Source organism: Trachurus japonicus, unplaced genomic scaffold, assembly GCF_045865225.1.
Source record: "Trachurus japonicus isolate A0001 unplaced genomic scaffold, Traja_1.0 AP030666.1".
Taxonomy (NCBI): domain Eukaryota; kingdom Metazoa; phylum Chordata; class Actinopteri; order Carangiformes; family Carangidae; genus Trachurus; species Trachurus japonicus.
The window spans coordinates 1-9,341 of record NW_028220799.1 but is presented as its reverse complement, the minus strand read 5'-3'; the positions used below and the strand labels follow the sequence as shown (position 1 = coordinate 9,341).

At 42.8% G+C, this 9,341-nt stretch overlaps 1 protein-coding gene across 1 annotated transcript; it reads right to left on the bottom strand.

Moving 5' to 3' along the window:
• Window positions 1-2,757: 2,757 nt before the first annotated feature.
• On the bottom strand, window positions 2,758-8,815 carry LOC146960138 (protocadherin beta-10-like). Its single transcript, XM_085772598.1, has 11 exons — window positions 8,597-8,815; window positions 6,856-6,924; window positions 6,491-6,654; window positions 6,155-6,202; window positions 5,984-6,073; window positions 5,446-5,517; window positions 4,795-4,908; window positions 4,557-4,650; window positions 4,338-4,456; window positions 3,839-4,012; window positions 2,758-2,772 (listed from the first exon to the last, which is right to left on the bottom strand). Exons 1-11 carry the CDS (start codon window positions 8,673-8,675, stop codon window positions 2,758-2,760), a joined length of 1,038 nt encoding a protein of 345 aa, XP_085628724.1. The 5' UTR covers window positions 8,676-8,815.
• Window positions 8,816-9,341: the final 526 nt, after the last annotated feature.

Genomic DNA, 9,341 nt, shown 5'->3' with positions numbered 1-9,341 from the left:
AGTGTTGATGACTACCTCCGGGAGGTTGAACGCTGCTTGCTTGATCTTCCTCGCCCCTCCACACGAGAGAAACTTAAGCTTATCTGGAAAACCACATCCAGAAGCGTCCATGTGTTCATGGAATCTCTCCCTCCGGCAACCAGGGACACTTATTCAGCTCTTTGTCGAGCTCTGAGGGAAGAGTACTCCCTCTACAATGATCCCACCGCTGCCACCATGGGTGCCTACGCAGTCACCCAAAAGAAGACAGAACCTCCGAGGGAATACTACCGACGCTTGCAGGTAGCCTTTTTCCGAGGCCGCCACGCACCAGGGTTAGAAGAAGACCAGGCTTTCAAATCTCTATTCGTCCGCAATCTCCACGATCTGGTTAGGTATGATGTCTCACTAATGTACAGGACCCACAATCCCCCCATGAAAGAAATCCGCAAACATGCACAGATGGTGTGGGAATTGCGTCAGGAGACGGGTTGGAAACCCCCAGGTCTCCAACCCGAAGCCAGGGTCCTGGGGATACAGGTGACAGAAGACACCGACTTGACACTTGAGGGCAGCGAAATCCCTCAGAACAGAGCCGCCAGGCAAGCAGCCTCGGACGGCCGCCAGGGTGGTTGGCAAAACCACAGAAGAGATCAGCCAGGTAAATCAGCCCAGCGTAACTTCCTCCCGCAGGGGGGAGGATACAACAAGAACGCTACGCGAGAAGGTAAGTATGACCGGAGGAACCAAGGTCACCAAGGAAGTGACCGCCAGGTGTCGGAACTGACAAACCTTCTACATGCATGCTTAACCGAAGTAATGCGTAAGATAAAGCCACTTTGTCAGGTGGTATCTGACCCTTTGAGGGGGTCAAACACAGAACCCCTGCCAGCATAACTAAGCCAGGAACTCTTCCCTGCTGGTTAATAAAGTCTACTTTGTGAGCTGGGGAAAAGGGGGGGTAGAGGATATAACCTACATACGCGTAGTCAGATTTGATGCAAGAGTCTTAGTGCAGGCAGAATCCCGCCCTACTTGGTCCCGCGGACCACGGTAGAGCAGATTCTTAGGCGCTGCCACTACCACGACTGTACAGCCCTCCCAAGTACACCTAGTAGATAACCTTGGCAGTGCTATCCCAATTTCAGTCTATCCACAATGTTCAGAACAGGAGTTTATTTAAGCTTACCAGTTATTGAACAGCTATAAACTGAAATTGGTTTTGAATGTCGGGTTCTGGGAAAAGAGACACTCAACAACACTTCAAACACACCACTGGCCAATTCACCCCAAGGGGTGAAAGAGAGGCCTACTAACCCCTTTTATTAACAAATGTTCTCTTTTCCTCTTTTTCAATTCTTAGATGTGTTTTGCTTTCGTTTTGTTTTCTTCTACTGTTATTACATGATAGAGGTGATGATGTGTTGTAACATGTGATAACATAGTTGCTAAGAGTTGCTAGTAGTTAAGACGTCCTGCCCAGACGTGCCTCTGCATAAATGCCCAGACACTAGCCTCTTAACCAGTGCTACATGAACTGTTTGAACTGTTGGACTGTTAAAGACTTTCTCCGCAGGAAACATGCGGATTATTCAGCCCTTCTGTTGCTCCAAAGACTGGACTCTAACCCACTCTTCGGACCAAAGGGGGGATGTTGGGACCTCAACCCACATGTTCTCAAACAAAGGACCATAAAACCAGCAGGGGACAAGGAATGCGCGACAGCAGACAACGCCCGTTAAATCACACCTAGGTATGATTCCACCCAGACGTTCAAACTCTGGCCTCCCATTGGTCAGTACCTGGGGGAAACCCCAGGGAACCCCGTGACGTCACCGAAGGTTTAATTGCTGCGGCGACGCGCAGCCCCATGCTTTTTCCCAGGTAACGAAGTGCTGCAAGGAGCTCCGGCTTCACGCAACCAAGTTACTAAAGGGGGCGCACCAAACGTTTGGACTCAATACCTAGGCCGCAGTTCTGAGCTTGCTGGACAAGTAAACTGCTAAGTTTCATCTGAAACACCTGGATCCTGTGGAGAGCGCCGCGCAACCCGCCGCTCTCTCCCTCCTACATCTGCCGCAGAAGTGAAGAACGCCTTTCTTCACGCGCCGACGCCGGACTCCGCCGAGGATTCCGCCGTCATCAGAGTTAACTCAGCTGGCCCTCCTTTCTGCCACCCTTCCAGAGGACGACCAGTTTTATCCCGCTGTGGGACGCTACAGCAGCCCCAGGCCATCAGGTCGACGGACCTCATCAGCACTGGGAAGCACGCTTCAGTAAGAGAGCTTTTGTCTGGGCAGCGACTAGAATTAAGCGTGATTTTATTAGGACCTCCGCGTCCTGTTATGTTGATTGTGTTTTTGCTGTATGTTTACTAGTTGTATTAACTAGAGTGGTCGATCGATGTTTACTAGTTATATTAACTAGGTCTTAGTCACGTGCTGAACGCAATTCTCCGTATCCGCGTCAGAAGACCAGTGAAGATATCAGAGTGCAGCTCTTTTATTCTCACTGTGGTAGTTGGATACCGATTGGGTTCAGCCCTGACTAATATAACCGATCGCCCCCTTTTAGCCGCCGTTCTCCCTCTTCTCTCTCTCCTTTTTCCTCTCTACTAACTCACACACACGTGCGCAGCCGCGCACACACACACACACACCCACACACATATACCTGCCTATGTAACACAACGGGCCGCCATAAGGGACTCCGCCCCAAACACGCGTCCCAACACGAGAGTTCGTATCAGAGTGATCAGTGTGAGCGACGTGACTGTGATCATTGTGTGTGGACCTGAGGAACACGTGGAAACAGCCACATCGTGTCCATTGTCTCACTCGAACGAGCGCGCCGTCCGTGACGCCATCCGACGTCACTCGACGCCCTCTGACGTCACTCGACGTCTCTCCTCCCCCTCTTAGGCTACACACATACACACACACACGCACACACACACACACACACACACACACACACACACACAGCCTATATACACACACACACACACACACACATCATACGCTCATTCTAAGCCATTGAGAGTGTATGTTTGCTGAACTGTTTATTCCTTTGAATTACCTGAACTTGAGTGTGTACTATTAGATGATTTTAGTAATAAATGTCCTTGAACTCAAGTAGTTGTTCTGTGGTTGTTTGTGTACATTCTATTGTGACGCTAAAGCTGGTTATCAGGGTCTGTGCTCGACTTTACGCCTTCGTATTTAATTGATTATTCTATTCTATAAGAGATTCCTATAATCGAGACTGATTGTTTGGTCATTGATCCCTGATTTCAGGGTGGTGCCCCGCAGTTATTATTAATTAATTCACTTTAATTAATAATACAACTATTCTTTTTTTCTAGTAATTATTAGTCAATACCGCTAATCCTAACTTTATTAATTTATCAATTAAACTCAATAATTAATAAATTAGTTGACCTGCTTATTGATTATTAATGCTTAATAATTATTGTCAATCACCAAACTCCTATGCAAATCCCCAACATTGGTAACAATAAAACCGCCAACAGGGATGAGGCTCAGCACCTGGCTACATGGAGCATTGACAACCCAGACAACCAAAGATGTCATCATGGACTTCAGGAGCCATGCATCTATATCAATCTTCTAGCTCCTTGGAATCCACATCTCTGATGATCTCCCCCTCCCTGGTTGAGAAGACGCAGCAGCATCTTTACTTGTTACCACCATTTATTATGTGGTTTCACACATGGTGATGTATGGAGGTTTAATGATGGTGTCTCATTTCTAAGGGGAATATTTCTAATCCCTAATCCTTGAACAATGAAACTGAGTTTTACTTTATTTCTGAGTTTGGTTTTAAACTGGAGGTCTACCTGATCCCGGTCTGTGACGACGGCTTTAAAGACGACAGCATCGTTGGGGGAGTTTTCCAGAAGAGTTATGTCGTATTCTGACCGGTCAAACTCTGGAACTTCATCATTCACATCCTCAACAGTGACGGACACAACAGCATCAGCCGACTTCAAGTTGTCGTCTGTCTGAGCTGCCTGCAGAGAGAGTTAGAGACGGCGGGAATTATCTCAGATAATCACAAACCGAACCATGGCAACGATGGTAAACACTAACACTTTACAGCAATTGTAAAACATACAAATAGCTCTTATATTTTTATTGGGTACAATGTTCAACTTCTCTTTCATGCAAATATCTAATAGGGCAAATACATGAGAGCAACTCAACTCATTTAGACATCAAGCGAGGTAAAGAAGATCTGCTGAACTTCAAATGGAAGGGGTCAGTGATCTGTGTACATTTACTCTCTACATTCAGAGCAACACTGAGCAGCTGAAGGCTCAGATGAAACGTTGGTACCTTGATGTTGATGGAGATCAAGCTGCTGTTCATCTCCTCTCTGTCAAAGGCCGTCACCACAGACACAACTCCACTGCTGGGGTCGATGTAGAAGTTCCTCAGGTAGACGTCTGGAGTCACTGCCAACACAAACCACAAGGAACACTTGGTGTTTGGTTTCACAAGCTGTGTGTGATGTGTTGACCTTCAGGAAGTCTGAGCTGAATTCAGAGCTTCTACCTGCACTGATGCTGTACGTTAAAGTGACGTTTAACCCTTTGTCTCCATCCTGGGCCTTAATCGCTTCTGGTTGAATGGTACGGAAAGGCCCCGCCTGTCATATAGAGCAAATGTCAAAATTTAAGAAAACACTCAATATCTATTAAACTAATTCAATTATTCGTGAGCAAATATGCCAAATTGGATCATTAAAGTGTGAACAAGACAGTATCCAGACAGAGGGATGCTGCAGACTCACCTGGTTCTCTGGTATAAAAGCCTGGTACAAGTTGTAGCTGAATGCAGGGTTCAAGTTGTCAACGTCGACCACGTCAATCTGCACAGTGGCCGTGTCGTTCAGCCCCCACTTATCCTGGAGACAAGTTCATTCATGTTCACGCTGAGGTTCTTTAAACCAGCTCTTACTGTACATCACTCATTATTCTTATATGAGCAGGTGTTGAATGTGAATCGTCTTCTCACCTTTGCCGTCACGACAAAGTTGTACTTTTGGACTAAATTGTAGTTCAATCGTCTCTTCAAATTAAAAGCCCCTGAGTTGGTCAACGTGAAGTCGTCTGATGCTGGTTCCTGAAAAAAACAATTTACCGTCACGTTTCCAGTCTGAATATTTTCATTTCTCATTATAACTTCTATGGAAACCCAGAGCATCAGCACTGGAGCTTATTAATTATTTGACAGTCTAAATGTTTACTTTGAACAATTTCAATTTCGTCCTTTTATTTTTCATTTCATTTCACCTTTATTTATTATTTTATTTATTTATTTTTCCATGGGTTTTTAGTGACTGTAGTTGGGTCAAACACCATTTATGTTGGGGTTTGGCCCAACTCTGTCTATTTCCATTGAAGTAGAAGAGCTTAGTTGTTCTTACAAAAGAATATGTCACTGTCCTATTTTCAGGTGACCCGTCTGCGTCGACCGCCTTTACTCGAAGAACCTCAGACTCCACAGCTTGGTTCTGAAAGAGCAAACAAATGAATCACAGAAACACATCAAGACACACACACACAACTGTTGTCTGTAGTTCCTGAAAAATTCAACATTTAAACCTGAGAACACAATCTGTTGTGTGTTCTGTCAGGATCTAACCCTCTGGTGTTGACTGACAGACCGACAGGTTTTTACAACAGCATACGAGGACCATGCCGGGTTTAAAAAAGGTTCAAGTCTTAAATTTACGAGACAAAAAAACAACAACAGATTTCTGATTTTATAAAGTTACAAATCCGCAATAAAACATTTGCACTGTGTGGATTTTGAACACAGCTGCAGCAGGTACATTTACATCGTCAAAAGTTGTAGATTGTCCTTGGGAGAATTGTTTTTCTCCCAACAAAATACAGTGGCCCTTTGACTGGGACATAGAAGCAGAAGAGCACATCCTTGGCATACAGCTTTTTCTGTTGTTCTTGTCAGTAACTGACCTCGGAGACATTTTTGGTGTAGGACTTTTGTTCAAACACTGGCGGGTTGTCGTTGATGTCCTTGACTTTCAGTGTCCTTTTGTTGTTGAACTGCAAAGTTAAAACAATCTTTGAAATACTGTGTTTGGTAACATTACTGAATGAATTCTGCAGCTCTGTGATTTCACCCACCTTCCTAAAGTCGTCACACATGACAGAGTAATACAAGATGCCGTCACTCTGTAAGACATGAACATACACTGAGGATGTGTTAATCTGATATTGATATTAAGTTTCAGTTAAAGATGAATAAACTGATATGTCTAATATGGTTTTGAACATTTGTTATGTCTTTTTCAAAATTTAACCAAAACCACAATCTTGTTGGGAAACTTTTTGTAGATAACATTTGTTCATTTTCTCATTTGCAACGATAGAAAAACTTGACCTGGACAGCCAACGAAAAACTTCTAGCTCCTCTGATAATTCTAATTCCTCTGAGACAAAGTTGTTGTTGTTGTTGTTTACCCCGGAGAGTACGTCTGCATCCAGCGGCTTAATGGTGCGAACGGTTGCGCTGGTGTTTCCGACCGTGAAGATCAGCTCCAGAAACTCCAGATGGGAGGGGAAGATGTTGGGCACCAGCTTCACACTACTTCCTGCTACGATGCCATTCAGCACCTCCACATCCCCTGGTTATGATCCAACACAGATGTCACATTGTCAGTCGAATAAATGAAAGATAATTGTATTTAACAGTAGTTAACACAGTATAGTATATAAAGTATGATATCAACTTACTAAGTTATCCATGAAACCAATTTCAGTTTATGTTTCTGTGTCTGGTTTATTAACATCAAATGAACTGATATTTTTGTTCGTATCCACCTCACCTGTGAATCCTTCATCCACTGTTCCCACGAGTAAATTAGTTTCTGCAGTACAGTTTATGGTTGAAGTACCTACAGGAGCAGAGAGAAGCTCAGGTGAAAAGAAAGCAGGCAGATATTAAGTAATGACATAATAAATCTTAGGAATTAACGTTCAGTCAAATGTTACTGTGAGGATCTATAGCATGTTGGTGAACATGCTTTTTTCCCCAGAGGTACACAGAGGTATCACATTCACCAGGCCAGAACCATGGTCTGATCTCGACCTTTGACCCACGCAATAATGTACAGTATGTCCACAAACAATAAAATACATACATGTGAAGCTTATATAGGAAATCTATCTAATATTGGAACAATAAATATATTGACATGTGGATCCAGCCTGTAGACAATATGTATGTTTCAAATCAAATAATGATTAAAATATATGATCATTATATAATAATAACATAATTTTAATATGTATGCTGTTTTGATAAACTTGCAACAACACACAGAAATTCATCAGATATTTAATATATGTACATAGGCATATTTTACCATGTGTATGTCATTTACTGTGTGTACAGTATGTTGTAAACGTAAGTCTTAATCAATTCAGAGGATGTTTATGTAACAAGTGACATATATAGAGACATCACTGTGATACAGGGACATGTAGAGTCCAGGTGAGTGTTTGACGTTTTACAAGCTCTGTGAATTACGATACACGGGTGTCCCTGAACGCCTCATTCAAATCCTGCTTCCCCATGTCAACAACAACAACAACGTCACATACAGAGTTTACTTATTATCATAGGAAATGTAGAGCTACTGTCTCTGCAGCCACTGTGACTACTGGCACTGCTGCTAATGGTTACCAACAGCGTTATCTGAACGAGTCACCACGGCAACCTCTGAGTGCAGCTGCCTAGACAAGCTGACTTGCAATCTTGTTGTAACACACACACACACACACACACACGGTTTCTGTATTCAACAGTGGAAATAACAGTTTGTATGATCATTGCTCGATTATAAAAGTTGTTTTCTGATATTTCAGACTATATACAGCTCAACAGTTTAGCTTCAGCTCTTCCAGGAGCAGCAACACCATTAAAAAAGTCATACTTTGGTTCACAAAGATCTCATTTTCAGACTGATATCACCATGGTGACAGTCAATGACACCTGATATTGACAACAAAAATCAGGAAAACATCATATCCGGTGACATTTTTTAAAGAGAAAGGACCAAAATCTGATTTTCCTTCTTATCAGTTCAGTTTTTGCTGAATTTCTGTTGAGGCTAACCCAAACTCACTGCACAGTGCACAGACCAGTTGGATACAAACAGTCAACAACCAACAGATACAGTCAGAGCCCTGACCACCATCATCAGGAATTTATGGCCTGAGTAGAAACCTCACAAATGTGGTTGAAGTCTTTCAATCCTGCCAAGAGGAGTCAAAGGTACAATCATAATCCTGCTGGAGGCTTTATTTCTTAATTACAACACTTGACATTGGACTTTGGAACAATGCAAATCTAAATGATATGAGGCTCCATGACGGACCTGTTTCACAATAATGTGTTTCTCTGATTTTGAACAGAGAGAAATAACAGAAATCCAGTCTTTAGTACTGAATCACACCATCAAAATTATAATCTAAAGACAATTTTTCTAAAGATTTATTTCTCATAAACCAGTCTGAGCCACATTGGTCCATTTCTAAACTCTGAACCTTTCAGGCTCCACTTACCTATGGGACTTCCTTTAACGACACAGACACAAATGGACGCAACGAGGAGACAAGTCCGCATCAAACCGCCGGGATCCATGATGGCTCAGGTGCCTTTACCCAAAGCTTCACAGCTGACACTGAATCTATCACCTGAATCACAGGTGTTTAAGAGCTGATCTCACCGTCCTCCTCCCACAGTAATTCTGTTTTATGGCAGGTGATAAAGTCCTACAGCTGTAGCTGTAGCTGAACCACTGTGACAGGGAGCAGGGCCGAGTTTCGTTTCCTCTGAAAACAGCTTGGGAGACTGTTGCCTTAAATCTGGACTGAAATGAGCCATCGTTAAACATTTGGCCTCTGCAACATTTTCTCAAAATATGCAATTATTTCCTGCATAATACTCTTTCCAGGAGAAGAGTTTCAACACGTTCCATGAGTCAAAGTTTCAGTGTTTGTTACTTTTCTTTATCTTTTTCCAAAAGAATCAGTTACTTTGCAGTGATCCAGTACATAGAAACTTTGCACTTTATCTCCTTATTTTTTTCTCATTTCTGTTCTTTTTTGCTCATATAACATTGATTATGTATGCACTTTATCTCTTTTTTTTATGTTTATTTGTTAGCCATTGAAATTTGTCTTGTTGTAATTTGTTATAGGGGTGGAACCTATGTACAAGCCAACCGGCTTCGTTCCCTCCTTGCACCATTGAAATTTGTGTGCTAAATAAATAAACTAAACTAAACTATATGCTATAGAAGGTGTT

Coding starts and splice junctions, on each gene's coding strand:
- LOC146960138 (XM_085772598.1), bottom strand. CDS start 8,675: ATGGATCCCGGCGGTTTGATGCGGACTTGTCTCCTCGTTGCGTCCATT. Junction 6,655..6,855: donor AGTGGATGAAGGATTCACAG/GTGAGGTGGATA, acceptor GATCATAACCAG/GGGATGTGGAGGTGCTGAAT. Junction 4,457..4,556: donor AACGTACAGCATCAGTGCAG/GTAGAAGCTCTG, acceptor TTGTGTTGGCAG/TGACTCCAGACGTCTACCTG.